The sequence below is a fragment of the Primulina huaijiensis genome, unplaced genomic scaffold (assembly GCF_012295235.1).
Source record: "Primulina huaijiensis isolate GDHJ02 unplaced genomic scaffold, ASM1229523v2 scaffold37421, whole genome shotgun sequence".
Taxonomy (NCBI): Eukaryota; Viridiplantae; Streptophyta; class Magnoliopsida; order Lamiales; family Gesneriaceae; genus Primulina; species Primulina huaijiensis.
The window spans coordinates 1-16,419 of record NW_027358741.1 but is presented as its reverse complement, the minus strand read 5'-3'; the positions used below and the strand labels follow the sequence as shown (position 1 = coordinate 16,419).

Sequence of the window (16,419 nt, the reverse complement as noted above, 5' to 3'; positions counted from 1 at the left end):
AATATTCCAATATACTTCTTGTACCAGTTTGGTTTTTTTGGTGTGCATGCATGTTTTGTTTGTAGTGGTGGCAGTGGTGGGATAATGAGTAATTTAATCAGCAGATAGGAGAACTTAATATTCCAATATACTTCTTGTACCAGTTTGGTTTTTTTGGTGTGTACGCACGCTGTGTTTGTAGTGGTGGCAGTGGTGGGGGATGGACTAACAGTCAAGGCCCTCCACGGAAGTATTGAGGTTCCTGATAGTACATGCTATGAGCGGTTTAATGGTTTTCAAACGAAAGGTTTCTGATATATTTATGAAGACATATTCATTGTCATGCTTGCTACTAATTTTCACCCAAAATCTAAAATTTTCTTCTTATTTGTAATTATATCAGAATGTTGTCGGAGCTGCAGAACTAATTATAACTGCTCTTTGTGGCAGATGTATTTGAGAGACTGTTATGAATCACGACTTTAATATGTTCATTACCATTTTCAAATATAATCATGAACTTCAAATTTTGGCAGCTCAGATGTTTACTCTTATGACGAGGATGCAAGTGTTGTAGACCCACTTCTAGCACAACATATGCAACACTTTGGTATTGATTTTTCATCCTTGCAAAAGGTATGAGTAACTTTATTTTATTCAAAAATTTCTGTTATTCTTACAGAATCTAGAACTGTCCTGGGCATTGCGGATGTTAGAAAAGATGTGCTATCTGCATATAATTATTAATGGAATGTTATTACACTAATTTGTTTTTAGCAGACCGTCAGAACCTCTAAATCATTAACTCTTTGATTTCTGAAATAATCTCTCTATATCCAACTTTTGTTTGGACTCTGTTGATGCTGTATATTTATTTATCTGGTCCGTTAGATATCGTCAAGTGATAGTTGTTTTGTTATCGGCATCATCATCCTAATTTTTGCTTCTTGATAAATTTGACTTATTGCTGTGGTAGACTGAAATGACAACCGCTGAGACAGAACTTGATCATAATACCAATTTTGACTGGAACCGCATTCAAGAGAGTGGAAAAGAAGTTGTTCCTCTGTCTGGGTCGGGTTACACAGGACTTGTAAATCTGGGCAACAGGTTGATTATTTTTATTGTAGAGTTGCTGAAATCTCATGCCATTTCTTCCTTCTCGGTTCCTGAACTTTGTTATTTGCAGTTGTTACTTGGCTGCAACTATGCAAGTTGTATTTTCTACTTACAGCTTCTGTTCGCGGTTAGTTGTTTGCAATGTCTTGAAGAAATTTAGCTATTCTTTGTGTAGGCCACCACATCTTATTCTCTATCTGTTTATTTATTTACTTTTTTGGTTTTCCTTTTAGATACTATAAGCACCAAAGTTTGAAAGCAGCTTTTGATATGGCTCCTGCTGATCCAACTGTAGATTTGAATATGCAATTGTAAGTAGCTAGCCTTCATAAACAAAATAATGAATATCCTAGTTCGGTTGTACTTGGTGAAAAGTGTTCTGTCCATTTTTCTATTGTTTTGCAAATTAAATTCTTGGATGATTGGAAACTGCTTCTTTCCCATACACAGTAGGATAATGGATTTCCTAAATCAGTTGTACTTGAAATGCAAGAGAAACTAAATTATTTTATCAGAATTTTAGGAAGTTGCAATATTTACGTACTAGTTGATCGTCCTCCCTGGATGTTTTAGGTGATGTATTTTTTGTACATAAATAAAGTTTCAATTCATCTTTTAAGAGTTAATTTCAAGCTTTAATGCATCATATGTTTTAATCTTTCAATTATGTTGAATAAATTGGGTTGAAAAGTAATCATGACTCGTCTATTAGATGTGTGATTGGGGTTTTTATGAGGATTGATTATTTAGAAAGGTTGATGTTGAGGTGGTGATACAGATCAGCGTGACTATCAAAAGTTTAGTGGATTCTACAGCCCTTAAAAGCTATGTTTGTGTTGTCACTCCATAGGTTGATAATTGATATGAAAATGGTTGTTTTTAACACTTGAGCTAAAATCTGTTGTTGCCCTCCTTTTCAACTCTTGGATGTGCCTTCTATGGTGCAAGGAGGTTCTTGTCTGATTGTACCAGGCAATATCGAAGAAAGAAAATTGCTGTTTCTACCATTATTTGATTAAACCTATTCATTTTTCTTTGCAGAACAAAGCTAGCTCATGGCTTACTTTCTGGTAAATATTCAGTTCCAGCTACAAAGGTAAGTTATGCCATATTCATTGAAACTTTATTGTTTTTACTGTGGGTAACATTTGGCAATTTTGTTATACAGAAAGACAATGCAGGCGATGCAGACGACACTTCATTAACTGCTGTAAGGATCCTTTGACTGCTTCCGTTATATGAATTCTGGCTCTCTAATCCAGGTTGTTTTTCTATCTTCCAGAAACAAGTCGGAGTTTCTCCTCGTATGTTCAAGTCCGTTATTGCTGCAAAACACCCCGAATTCTCAACCACAAGACAACAGGTTGTTTATTAGGTTAAATGCTATTGTTAAGTTAATCTGTTTTGTGGTGAGACCGTGTACACAGCTTGACAGGTTGGTTTTGAGTGCACATGGACTGATACTTTTGTGAATTGTTGGATCACGTTGTTGGTGAGACGATTCACCTAAAACATGTTTATCAGTTCAGGGGTACTGAATTTGTTATAAATGCCTTTTTCCATCTGTTGTTTTGTGTCGTGTATTATGATGCATAGTTGACTGACAGCTGCTTGTTGGTGGTTTGAGAGAATTCTTGTACAGAAATCTTTGTGTTGCGCTTGGAAAAGTTGCTTCCTGCAGTTTCTTCAGTCGTTTTGTCTGTTATTGCTGCGTTTGTTGTATAGTATAGATGACAGACATAAATTTTGTCTAGGATGCTTTAGAGTTCTTCATGCATTTTATTGACCAAGTTGAGCGGATTAACTCTGGGAACCCAAACTTCGATCCTTCAAAGAGTTTCAAGTTTGGCGTTGAAGAGCGATTGCAATGCAGCTCAGGCAAGGTTGCCTATAACAGAAGAAATGATTATATTCTTTCTCTGAACATTCCTCTGCATAAAGCTACAAACAAAAGTAAGTTTGTTTAATGATCACAAGTCTAATATAATGTAACTTTTCAAATAGTATATCCATTATTCTAACATCACGTTTCTTAAAATTCCAGATGAACTCCAAAATTTTGAAGCTGAGAAGGATGCTATGGGGAAGGAGCTGTGAGTTGGAATTCTCCCAAGCACCTATACGATCAGCTTCATCATTTTCTTTGCTAAATATGTAGTATTCTGGCAGGGCATCTAATGAAATTGTTCACCCTCGCCCAAGGGTATCGTTGATGGATTGTCTGGATTGTTTCTCTGCCCCTGAGGAGTTAAATGACTTTTACAGCACAGCCTTAGATGCTAAGACAACTGCAATCAAGTGAGTTTCTCCTCTTCTTTTATTTTCCCTATAAAAATAAAATTATACAACTATTTTTTTGTTTCCTGAATTTAATTTTTTAGGCTGAATATTTGGCTTTTTATTTTTTCTGTATGTCTAAAATATTTACATTTGTCGCCACAGAACTGCAGGTCTGACTTCATTTCCTGATTATTTGGTATTGCACATGAGAAAATTTGTCCTCGACTCGGGGTGGGTCCCAAAAAAACTAGGTATGCAGTCGTTTATCTTCGTTTCACTTGCTCAAAATAGCTATTGATTGGGAATGGTGGGTGACTCTTTTTTAATTGATTTTATAGATGTCTATATAGACGTTCCAGATATAATTGACATTAGTCATATGCGCAGCAAAGGTCTTCAGCCCGAGGAAGAATTGTTACCGGATAACGGTATGTCATTTCATCATTTTCCCATTGTTGATATCATTTTTTTTAAATGCTTTCCTTTTTTCTTATAATTAATGGAACTAGTTATCGTCCTTCTATTGATTTGTTGATTGTTGAATGTCTGATCCTTTATTTGTTCCCTATTTTGAAAGGTGGTTTTTTTATGTTACAGTATGTACGTATGATTCCAAATAGTTTTGTGTGATTATAATAATTTTATATCATGTAGCTATCTCAATGGATCATCAAGGTGAGAAACTCTAACGGTGACCTTTATTTGATTCTTTTGTGATTGTTGTTAATATCAGTATTTTCTTACTAAGGAAGTAAGGATCATTAATGCCATTTAGAATTGTTACAAGGTCATCATCATTACTTAACTAGTATTTGGGAAAAAAATTATCCCTACGTTGGACCAATTAATCACAGACTGCTCTGTTTCATTAGCTGTTCTTTATTCCACAATACGCCTTAAAACTGTTGTTATTTTCAACCTCTGTCTATATGTGCAGCTTCTTTAGATGACGGAGTGAAGGTTGATGCTGATGAAGACATTATTTCCCAACTGGTGTCAATGGGATTTAATTATCTTCATTGTCAAAAGGCTGCAATCAATACCTCCAATGCTGGAGTGGAAGCAGCAACAAATTGGCTGTTTGACCATATGAATGATCCAGGTGATTCCTCTTCAAAATTGGATCTTCAGAGACCAGTTTTGTAATATACTAATATAAGAGTTTCCCCATCGTATACGCTACACAAATTAATATCAGTTTTTTCTTCAAGATATTGATGAACCTATCATAAAAGAGCAGAAGAGTTCTCTACATATCGACCAGTCAAAACTTGATACTTTAGTATCATTTGGCATTGAGGAAGAAGTTGCTCGGAAGGCACTACAGGCAACGGTAAAATACTGTCGGCTAAATTTTTTTGGGATACATTGTAGAGTTGCTTTCATGTAACGCTCTCCATAATAATTTGCAGGGTGGTGATATCGAAAAGGCGACAGAATGGATATTTAATCCTCCTCCTGGTTTGTCAAATATGGAAACTACACCAAGTAGCAGTGGGTCTCTGGTTGATGATGCTCTACCTGATGGAAAAGGAAGTTAGTTCCAAAGTCCTTTAGGAATTTATAATCCCCTTCTGTTGATATTTCCTTTCTAGATTCTGATCAATACCTCTACTTGTGCTTAAAGTAACTAATTTTGTGCTGAAATGTTTATGTTTCTTGTCCAGAATACCGGCTACTTGGGTTCGTAAGCCACATCGGCACATCTACTCATTGTGGGCATTATGTTGCTCATATCTACAAAGACGGGAGATGGGTGATTTTCAATGATGAGAAAGTTGGGGTTTCTCAGGATCTACCTATCGACATGGGATACTTGTACTTCTTCGAGAGATATGATGATTGAAAAACCTTTAACATACTCCTACTGAGCATGTGGAGCATTTTTCTGGAAACAATCGGTAATATTCCTGGTTTTCTTTTTGATTGGTTTTGAACTGTAGTTAGGCCTAGTTGTGATAAACCATCTGATCCATACAGCCAGCGAGAGAGTCATTTGTTCATGATCTATCCTTCTCCCATTGTCGTCGTATACCAATATTCTACTTCAATCATCTGAGTTTGGTAATTTTCTTTCATGCTTATGGGTTGATTTTTAGGAAGTCTACCATCTGTTGCCTTTACTTTCTTTACAATTGAACTCTATGCGTTACTCAGTTGCAATTTAATAGACTAGATGGATTCATTGTGACAAACTCAAAACTAAAATCAATCATCATAAAATTTTCTAGTGAAATAGGCAGCCAAATGTTTAGTTGCCATTTTAATTATTAAATAGTTTTTAAGTTATTTATTATTTGTTTTGTCCTTTTAATATCATTTGACAACTAGATTATAGGAGAATGATGATTGCTGCTACTTATTATACCATCATTATGAATTTTTAATTATTTCATCCTTCGAATCCGCATCTAGTTCAACAAATAAATATAAAGGCTAAAAGTTGAGTGGGTTAATGGAATATTTACCAAATCATTATAAATCAACTAATTTATATATATAAAAATAGCCATGTTTGGCCCCCCAAAAAATAATCCAAATCCAAACAACTAGTAAAAATTACACACGAAAAGTAGTGTCATATAACAATTTGTGTCAAGCACATTACCTGTTTCGGAAGTTCGTAGCCAAAGAAAATCTAAAAATACTCGTTCCTTTTGTGTCTATTGTATTTCAGTATTTGATTGATTGTTTGTATGAAATATAGCGTAATTCTGCTTGGACGCATTTTTCATTTAAATATATAGCGTAATTCTGCTTGGACGCATTTTTCATTTTCATTATTGATCAACTGACGCTTTTTTCATTTTCATTATTGGTCACCGTTTAAATTTTTTTTAAAAAAAATTTAGAGAACGCCACTCTTTTATTTTATTTTATTTTCTTATACAAACCCTTTTAATTTTTATTTTGTTTAATTTAACTGAAACGAGATAGGAAGATGAAATTACATTTAAAAACAGAACAAATTACATAAATCGAAATTTATCAACGCTTAAATTAAAAGTTTTGACTTTGTTTTTTTGAAATTAATTGTTTTGATTCTGAGATGTCAGACAAATTGAATTTATTAACATAAGAAATTAGAAAAACAACAGGGGTAGCGATTGGAAAGTAGTACATACGAGACAGTACGACGTTACCAACATCTAACAAAGAAGCATAGTACAACAAATTCATACAATTGTACCACATTATTACAGCCTTATATATTAAGAATGAAAAGCACTAAGTTTCTTGAAGAGGTTTGAAAGCTCAAAAACGTCATTGAGTGCAGCGTTGATGATATCCCATCTGTTCTTGGCGGATGTTTTTCCATTTTTTATGTGGTTTTGTCAATGCTACACTCAATAACGTTTTTCATACTTTATTCGAAATCACAATTTATGGAAAGTTTTGTGGCTCACACTATCTTTTACTCTTTGTATAATTTCATTGGAACTTATTTTTGGTTGACGTGTCAACCATAATCATATTTACAATAAAAAGTAATAATTTTTTATGGGTTAGATAAAGAGAATATTTGTTATAAAAAATTGATCCATGAGATTGTCTAAATTTTTGTGTGAATAAAATTATTCTCCTCAAACGGTGGGTGCATAATTTAACAGAATTATCTTACCATAAATAAAATAATCAAGTGGCACACACCAACACGGAATTAATATTTTAATGAATAACAATATATGATCATAGATACCCACTAAATTAACATTCATGCATAATATATAATATATTAAAGTTGAGTCTAATCAAATCTATATAAATTTAAAAATGATATCAAGAATATAAGAAATACACATCAAAGTCGTGGCCCATCGCCCCTTCGTCCACTGGAACAAGTAAATTCCACTGGGCATGCTATGCTAGGCTTCACAAACCAGGGGCTTCTGGTCTCCCTGTTTTCTTTACCTACTTACATCCAAATATCCAATTTCTTCTCAAGTCCCTCTGCATAAATAACAACCCTCACCTTCTTTTTCTCCATATCATCAAAACATCAATTATATCACCACTATTCGATCGTCGACTTCTCTTAGAAATTTATCGATCATAATCAAAATATACAAAAGAATGAGTTCCGGAAGAAGAGCTTGGTTAGTAGCAGCAAGCATTGGAGCAGTAGAGGCCCTGAAAGATCAAGGATTTTGCCGATGGAATTACGACATCAGGGTCTTGCAGCAACACGCCAACAACAGTCTCAGGGCTTACCGTGCTACGGCCAAGAAACCTATCCCCGCACCAACTTCTTCTTCCATGGTTTTGAATAAGATGGTGGCAGAAGAAAGAATGAAAAAATCGGAGGAATCATTTAGGAAAGTTATGTACTTGAGCTGCTGGGGTCCTAACTGATACTTGCATTCTTGTTAGCCTTTATAATCATGCTTGGTCAACCAAAAAGAATCGAAGTTTTAAAATTTTCTTCTGAAAACTTTATTTAACCCTCATTTGATCCTTCACTATATATATCTCAAATTCTCGTCTTAACGAGGACATGGACAGCTATATTTTGCGAAACGGCTTCTTCAATCAAATTGGATTTGTGTGAACGGCAGCTAGATTTATGCTAAATCCAGAGAATACTTTGATTCTAGCCCATTTTTAAAGTTATTAAAATACCATCAAACGTATATGTTAAAATAAATATGACTAAATTTATATGAAATATTATACAATTAATAGCAGATGTTAATGTTTTAAAAATAATACCTTTTTCTGGTATAACATGAAGTATATTTTGAAAGAATCGCAACAATCCACGTTTGATCTTTCCTACAAGATACGATAAACCAATTTCTGTGACTGCTCATCCATATATTACGATTGCGTAAGTAGTCATGATTAATCTATTCATGTGCATGATTAATCTATTCAATACATATGTTATGTGCTGATTGGATAAGATTACTACTCATATGAATAACATTAACAAAATTATTTAAAAATGTATTAATTCCACTTATTTATCTTGCTAATTCTTGATTGTGAATCGTTTAATGAGGTTCAATTTATTTAAAATATAAATTTATTAATTCAATTTCGAAAACCGAAATCGATTAATTGCTGATCCCTATTGAAATATCAACAGAGTTAATACAGGAAAACTGTGCCGATTAAAGTTGAAAAGAACATTTCCCGAAAAAGAAGTGATATTTAACGAAGGAAGTATTGGAAAGAAACACGGACCTAAATAAAATAAATAGGTGACCAACCACCTAATCATTCTTATCAACTGTTCACCATTAAAATACTTTTCTTAAACTCTGATTCTAATCATTTATTTATTCATCACCGTATAAATAATAAAAAAAATCAAAACGAAAATTATAGTTGTTACAATTTTAATATGTATTATTAATTAATATAAAAAAGAAAAAGAAAAAAAAAACCAAAATAGTAGGCCTATCCTTGCTCTCCACATAGACAACAAGTTTAGTGGATGATTACCATTCGTGGCATTATTATTTTATAATAATATTAAATTATTAAGCAGTAAATAAAATATGAAATGTGTATATTTTTATTAATATAATTATTATTATTTTATATTCATTAATAGTTAAACGTCGTTTAATGAAATAATGTTAGTGATTTAAAATATATTAAAAAATATTATGAAATAGTCCGAGAAAATATTAATAATGAAAATCAAATTTTTTTCAGACAAATAAAATAGAAGAGGTGTAGTATAGTATTTTGTTTTCCAACGAAACCATCTTCCCCAACTTATTCATGGGACTGTCAATTATGCTAATCACTGGTGAGACTGAACAGTAAGCGTGTGTTGGCGGACGCCAATTCCCACTCAATCCTGTTTAAATTCCCCCTTCAAATCCGAGATGCGCTTCTGAGTTCCCTCTCTAGCATGGCCGCAGCCGAGAGTCACCATCACAAGAGGTGGCGCCTCTGCCCCTTGTGGACTAATCAATCCCACCACAGAAACGGTGGCGTTGCCTCTATCACTCGCTCCTCCTCGGTCTCATCTGTTGCCAGATCGATTCTTCCTGTGCGCAGAAGACTTCACCTCGATCCTTCGAAGAACCTCTACTTCCCTTGTGCGTGGTTTAACTAACTTTATTAGTTTTTTTTCCCCTAAGACTGTTGGTGAATTTGGAATGAATTTGATTTTGCTATGATTGAATTTGAACTTTATTAGACTTGTGGCTGATTAGCTTTACGTGTTGTTTTTTGTTTGGTGCTTGTGATACTGAAGATGAGCCAGGAAAGCAGGCAAGGAGTGCTATATGGATTAAGAACTCCAGCAAGTCTCACGTTGCATTCAAGGTACGTAGCTTCTGCTTTTGCCAATCATGCTTTTTTTTTTTAATTGTTATTAAACTTGTAATTTTTTTTTTACTAATGAAACGAAGTGATTTTTCGATATCCCTAATCTCTTTATGTTTTTGTATTTTATTTTTTCCGAAGTTGGGAAATTCTAGTTAATTAGGGGAATCTTTCTAGATTACTAAGATTCCCAGGCACAACATTCTATCTCAATGTTTGGTTTCGTTTTAGGACTTTTGGGATATAACTACGGGGAAATAAAAGGTATCAAATTATTATTTTAAAGTAATGAAAATTGGAAACAAGTATTACGTACATTTGTTTTGACTTTCACACCATCGTTGTGTATAACTTATATTGGTTCTTTACGAGTCCAGAAACACACTTTGTTTATTGTTTCTTCAAATAGATATTGAAGCATCTGTTTTTGAAATGTCAATATCAATAAATAGAAATAGCCTAGAAGCAGGAAAACAACCCATCTTTCTGCCATTTCTTCTTTGTTTAATGCAACACAAAATTGACCTGTGATGGTATCATACGAGTTTTTCTGTAAAAGAAAATACTCTTTTTTTTCTATATCACATCCGATTTTCGTTTTTCGTTTTTCGTTTTTTTTCGTTTATTCTTAAAGGTTTTGTTTTTATTAGTTCGTCCAAACTATCATCCTCTATATTCAAATGATTTATCAATTATAATCTTTTACACATTTTTTCAAATTTTTTAGATATTTTTAAATTTATTATTCTTTGTATTTCTCATTAAATATTTTTTTAAGGAAACATTACCGTATTAATTACTTTTATTTTTAAATTTTAAAAAGATAACATAAAAATACAAAACAAAATACTGGTTTATTATCCTATTTTGTTTTCAAACAGACACACGGATTATTTCATGCCGAAAAACAGAAGAACTGATTCTCCACTAAGGTGAAACAGGAAAAAACACAACAAAAATGCGACCAATGGGACAGTTTATGGGATATGTTGATGGAGATTTGAACTCAATAAAAAGAAAAAAGAAATAAAATAGATTTATGCTTTCACTGTTTGTGAACTGGATGATTGGTAGCAAATTGGGTTGACTGCTAGACTGTGTTGTTTTCTATCTTTAGTTTCAAACTACCGCACCAAAGAGTTGCTACATGAGACCTCCTGGAGGTATCCTTGCTCCTGGGGAAAGCTTCATTGCGACTGGTAATTGTTTTTGACATACTTTTGTCCTGAAAAATCCACACTGATTATAATTCTTCGATTCTCAAATCCTGACGGACATAAACCAATTTGTATGCTTTATCAACAGTGTTCAAGTTTGTGGAGCATCCAGAGAACAACGAAAAGCCTATGAATCAGAAAAGCAGGGTTAAGTTCAAGATGATGAGTCTCAAGGTGATTGAAGGAACAGATTACGTGCCAGAATTGGTAAGTGAAACACCCATTAGCAATGTTGTCAACGAATCATTTGGTGATGAGGGTCATTGCAAGCGTAGAAGACTTGACGCAGTTGAACTCTGCGAATGTGGCACTAAGTTCACTTAAAGGGCCCTTACTGGTTCATGGTTTTCTGCTATAATGATTGAACATTGCCTACTAGCAATGTTGTCCATGAACTATGTATTGTGAGGCTTCTAATAAAATACTTGCTTCTAGTTTATTCGTGGTCCCAATCTTGTGTTTTCTGTTGAGTTTATGCCTGCTCATAGTTGTTTAGCAAGGTTTAACGATAATCCACGATACTAAACTTGTAGAGTGCATTTTGTTGAATAGTTTGGAAAAAATCTGTTGTGGAATAAAAAGTTGGTCAAAGTAGTATCAGTTTCTACATACACATCATTTATCATAGAGTAGTTTTAGTGTTAAATTGGTCATAGCTGGAAAATTAATCACCAACTGGCCTCTCTGATGGCCCAACCCTTTGTCAAGAAATTTACCTGCACGACGGATCCTTGTCAATTCAACATCTGCTCGATGTTGCCTTTCTAAAATGGATCACTGCTGGCTGCTACTACTTTTACTTAACATCCAAGACGTGTTTCCCATTACCTTCACTGGTTTCAAGTATTCGTGCACGGTTATTTGAAATTGAAGGTAGCCAGTATGCATGTTGAGAATGTTAAAACCTCTGTTTCTCATACATGTTGATTTGAATTTTTGTGCAGTTTGATGAACAAAGGGATCAAGTGATGGTGGAGCGTATTTTTCGAGTTGTATTCTTGGACCCAGAGAGCCCTAATCCTGTAAAGCACGTTTTTCATCATTTCATGTTACGTTTCTGGCTTCATGTTTGCTCATCTTTGCATCTTATGGAATCATTTTGTGAATCTAGGCACTTGAAAAACTGAAGCGTCAGTTGGCTGAAGCTGATGCTGCAATAGAAACTCGGAAAAAGCCTCCAGCTACCACAGCTACTGGAATGGTGGGGGAAGGCCTTGTTATAGATGAATGGGTATCCATTTTTTTGTGTTTACTGTTTACCTGTTTGTGCTAGTATGCCTCTTATACTATTTTTCAGCTGTTAAATATTATGCAGTGCCGAAAATTGATTTTTTTTTTAATCTTTATTGTTCAGAAAGAGCGTAGGGAGAAATATCTGGCACGGCAGCAGTTTGAGGCTGTAGATGCTGCGTAGCATTGTTCGTTCTTCAGTGGTTGGCCTAATGCATCTGATCTCTCCCTTCAGTGGACTTCTGGGAATATTTCCAACTCGGTCTATGTTTAGTTTGTTGGATGTACCCGAAGTAAAATGTTCCAAATTTGTTGATTGAGTCGAGATCATTTTTTTTGTGTGGCAACATTAGACTGTCACAAAAAATGATCCATTTCGTTAATACATTCTTGCCTGTAAATATTGTTTTGTTTTGCAAGAATGATTGCTGTTCCGGTCAACTCCGACAAGTATGTCAAGCAAAAGAGGTTCAGACCTGCACTGGTTTGTACTTGTTCTTTGTTTTACCCACGTGCATGAACGAAACACCAATGTCAGAGATCATATTTTTTTCTTTCAATGATACATATTGACAATGAAAAAGATAACTCACGGTAGCAGAAGCACTTCCTATTAGCAAGAACAAACCAATAAAATAAAATAATAAAAGGTAACCCACAACTGCACTGTACACATAAAAAGTGGGAACTTTGGTAAAACATGACCATCCATCAAAATCCAAGAATTGAATCAGCAGCAAACACATAAAACCATGACCCGATTAACTGCTGCTTAAAGAGGCGTATACGATGATATAAGAAATCATATGTTCTCCGGCAACTGAAATTTCTGCGAGCCAAAGATCTGGTGAGACGTACTTTCCACGAAGACAGCAACCCCACATTTGGCTGAAATGAAACCTTTCCACAGGGGAAAATTGACAGTACCGGAGATGGTTTTCTTTGCGGCGATGTCCTTAAATGAGCAGAGCTTCTCCAGCCTCCGGACAACGTAATCATTGGCCAAAACTCGACCTTTGTTGGGCCCGTTGGGACAATCTGTCACTAAGCTGCATTCGAACAAAGCTACCATAACATTGACAGCTTGGTGATCCACTTTTGTCCTCAGAGATCCTGTCAACGAAACTTGTAAGGAATCCGATGCTGGCTTCTGGAACGTCGCCTGTCAGAAAAAAAGAAAGGAATTTTCAATGTTAAAACATTTGTAGATACAGGATATTTACAGCTATCGGTGCTGGATTGTGACCTGGAACGTGGGAGCAGTTACTCGGGGTGCGTCTGCAATGGCGGATATGAGCGCTTCTGAATCATTACCCACACATTGAGCCGTTCCCTGAATCACGATTTGGGGGGTGAACATTGTATCCAGATTAAGAGTCTCGACGTAGGCCTTTTGCCTGACGGTCCACTGGGTAGACCCAAATGGATCTTTCCAACCCATGTAATCCCAGTAATCTACATGGTAGGCCAACAATATCAAGGGCACATCTAGGTTGAAATCTCCCCTCCCCAGCCGTGAAAAGAGCAGCTCCGCCTCCGGAGATGTGGCGCAGCCCTGTGATGTGAAGAGCTCTACCAACACGGGGCCACCTCTCCGCTGCTCCTCCGTCGTTAGATCCGCCGTCACATTGTCATCGTGACGTGACGCGGTGGCGGATTTCCCGAAACAGCTGAAGAGACGGCGCGCCATCTCCGACGTAAGTTTGGTCCTATTGGTCTCTCTTGTGTTTGCTTCCTTTGGTGAAAATCGATACAGAGAGATGGGAGAGGGAAAATATGAGTAAAATGGAAAAAAAGGTAGGTGAGAAATGCCTGGATACGCGTTATATGTATATGTTTCATGCAGATATTATCTTATTCTTCGTTGATTCTTAATTATGTGTCAAATTCATTTCTAATAAGTTTAATGAAGAGGTTAAATTTAATCATCTTTTCTATAAAAATATCTAAGTATTATTTTATTATATATAATAAGAATATCTAAGTATTATTTTATTATATATAAAAATTAAAAGAAAGTCCACATACGTAATGGACAGGTGGGATGCCAAATGGGGTGTCGTTTGTTTGGAGTTGGTCACACATTGTTTGTCAAAATTGGGTGGCTCGCCTTTGTCGGAGCTGTATAATCTATAAATTTTTTAAGATGAATCACTTTAGAATGTATTATATATAATCTTATTATTAATATTGACAACCAATCCTAACCTTACATGATTATAACCATTTGTAATTTAAGAGAAAACCATATTATTAATGGTATTCCTAGGATAATTATTTTTTTTATAACTGTATTCTTATTTTTTTACATATATATAAATACTAATCATGGTACTAACTTTTATTTTTAAATTTTTATGAAAATATTTAAAATTTAATAAAGAGATATAAAAAAAACCAAAGAAGCAAAATAACATTAATTGTTGAAAACAATTTACAAAAATACCCAAAACTGTACAATTTAATGAAAATTAACATAATCCAAAAGTTCTAATCATAGAAGTAAAAACACCGTAACATAGAAAAATCAGAATTAAATTAAGTGTGAAAATTGCACACGAATGCCACGTAATTTCCTTGAATGTTAATTTTAGAGGTATCTACACAATGCAACACCGTCAAAAACGTATCCACGAAGTATCGCCATGCGTCGTGGATAGAGCAGCGTTCAGCCATCCCTTTTTTGTACATTACTGCCATTGCTGGCATGCCATTCCCACAATTTCAATAAATATAATATATGACATAATCTATACATAAAAAAAGAATATTCCAGAGGTGTCCTAAAACTTTAAACAAATTACTCAACGTCTTTGCATGCAATAGCATTAGATTCAATATTTTCATTAAAATTACAACTAGCTTTGGGAATTTTTTTTTAAATGCAAAAAGAGGTGGATATATTCATTAATGAATCCTGATAGTAGGCAAGAGAGTATAGGCATCTTGCAAGTCGTGTGGTTAATTAATTGCACGGAAAAAATTCTACAATATGTGTTGTTCGGATGATAATGTTGGCCCAACTTTAATTCTTTGGCGTGTATCTAATACGCCAAAGAATGATGCCACAGATATGCATGTAGACACCACAAAAATCGAATCTTGATCTACTCGGCTACCTCATTGGTCCACTAATATATATATAAAAGGATATCGAAGATAGAAATTAGAATAAAATCAAGAAACGTTTGTTAATTGTTTTCTTGAAAATCTTCAGTATGTTGGAAGGAAAGGCAGTGATAGGTGAGACTGATATGCTTCAGACCATGCAACAAGATGCTCTAGATTTGGCTGCAAAAGCACTTGATTTCTTCGACGTCACAGAAGCCACTGAAATTGCCCGATCTATTAAGAAGGTAACCGTTGTTTGTTTGTTTGTTTTTCCCCTTTTCTAACTCACATTTTAAACTATTATTATTCAGTAATAGTTCTAAGGAAAAAATGTCTTTTAAATTTTATAATACTAGGAATGTACGTGGGTGACTAATAACGAAAAATATAATCACGAGAATTAGATAATATTTAAAGTCGTTTGAATAACATCATGTTTATAAATATTTATCAATCTAAATATATCAAAACACAATACATAAAAATACATCATGACAATAAATCATATATATTCACTTATTTATATGACATTTTTCAATCTGCGACATAATGACAACTCTCTTAAATGATAAATCAGCAAAAATATTTTTCATCCAAATATCATTCAAAATGAAAAATAATAAAAATAAAATTAACATAATAGTGAATTTTACCAAAATCAAAACTAAAATGTACTTAAATGGAGTACACATAGACAAAGGTCATAAAATTCTCTTAAATTACTAAATTATCATAATAATGTTAAAATAAAACCATTAAACTTGTTATTAAGTTAAATATCACTTTTGCTTTTGCTAACTTTTAATCCATTGCGGATTTTATTTAATTTATATGTTTTTTTAGAATACATATTATAGATAATTAATTTTATATCAGGATCAATCATTTATAAATTAATATGAGTGAATAATAATTTCAGTGAAACAACATTTTAACATAATATCACTCAAATAAATATGTATATGTAATACTCAGTTAAAAAATTTATAAGTAAAATTATAATATATAACAAATGATAATAAACTATCCATATAATTTACATTTATTATAAGGATTATATTGATTAAACTTTTTTTAAGGATTATATCAGAAATTTAGTTCAAAAGTAGAAAGTAATTTTCATTCTTTTTAATTTATTATTACTTTTTCTCTAGAAAAAAGTTAAAATAAATCAAACTAATCAAATTATACTGTAAAT

The 16,419-nt window shown here is 33.8% G+C and overlaps 3 protein-coding genes across 3 annotated transcripts; 2 read left to right on the top strand and 1 right to left on the bottom strand.

Moving 5' to 3' along the window:
* Nucleotides 1–398: 398 nt before the first annotated feature.
* On the top strand, nucleotides 399–5,384 carry LOC140968636 (ubiquitin carboxyl-terminal hydrolase 14-like). Its single transcript, XM_073429654.1, has 16 exons — nucleotides 399–615; nucleotides 956–1,089; nucleotides 1,169–1,225; nucleotides 1,332–1,409; nucleotides 2,140–2,194; nucleotides 2,267–2,308; nucleotides 2,381–2,461; nucleotides 2,853–3,051; nucleotides 3,143–3,191; nucleotides 3,268–3,396; nucleotides 3,541–3,629; nucleotides 3,717–3,806; nucleotides 4,316–4,480; nucleotides 4,590–4,711; nucleotides 4,791–4,914; nucleotides 5,046–5,384. Exons 1-16 carry the CDS (start codon nucleotides 577–579, stop codon nucleotides 5,222–5,224), a joined length of 1,632 nt encoding a protein of 543 aa, XP_073285755.1. The 5' UTR covers nucleotides 399–576; the 3' UTR covers nucleotides 5,225–5,384.
* Nucleotides 5,385–9,081: 3,697 nt separating this feature from the next.
* Nucleotides 9,082–12,617, top strand: LOC140968635 (vesicle-associated protein 4-1-like). Its single transcript, XM_073429653.1, has 7 exons — nucleotides 9,082–9,434; nucleotides 9,593–9,663; nucleotides 10,781–10,862; nucleotides 10,969–11,087; nucleotides 11,825–11,902; nucleotides 11,992–12,111; nucleotides 12,235–12,617. Exons 1-7 carry the CDS (start codon nucleotides 9,245–9,247, stop codon nucleotides 12,292–12,294), a joined length of 720 nt encoding a protein of 239 aa, XP_073285754.1. The 5' UTR covers nucleotides 9,082–9,244; the 3' UTR covers nucleotides 12,295–12,617.
* Nucleotides 12,618–12,686: 69 nt separating this feature from the next.
* Nucleotides 12,687–13,898, bottom strand: LOC140968634 (uncharacterized). The gene is made up of 2 exons (XM_073429652.1): nucleotides 13,357–13,898; nucleotides 12,687–13,272 (listed from the first exon to the last, which is right to left on the bottom strand). Exons 1-2 carry the CDS (start codon nucleotides 13,798–13,800, stop codon nucleotides 12,913–12,915), a joined length of 804 nt encoding a protein of 267 aa, XP_073285753.1. The 5' UTR covers nucleotides 13,801–13,898; the 3' UTR covers nucleotides 12,687–12,912.
* Between the last annotated feature and the right edge of the window lie 2,521 nt (nucleotides 13,899–16,419).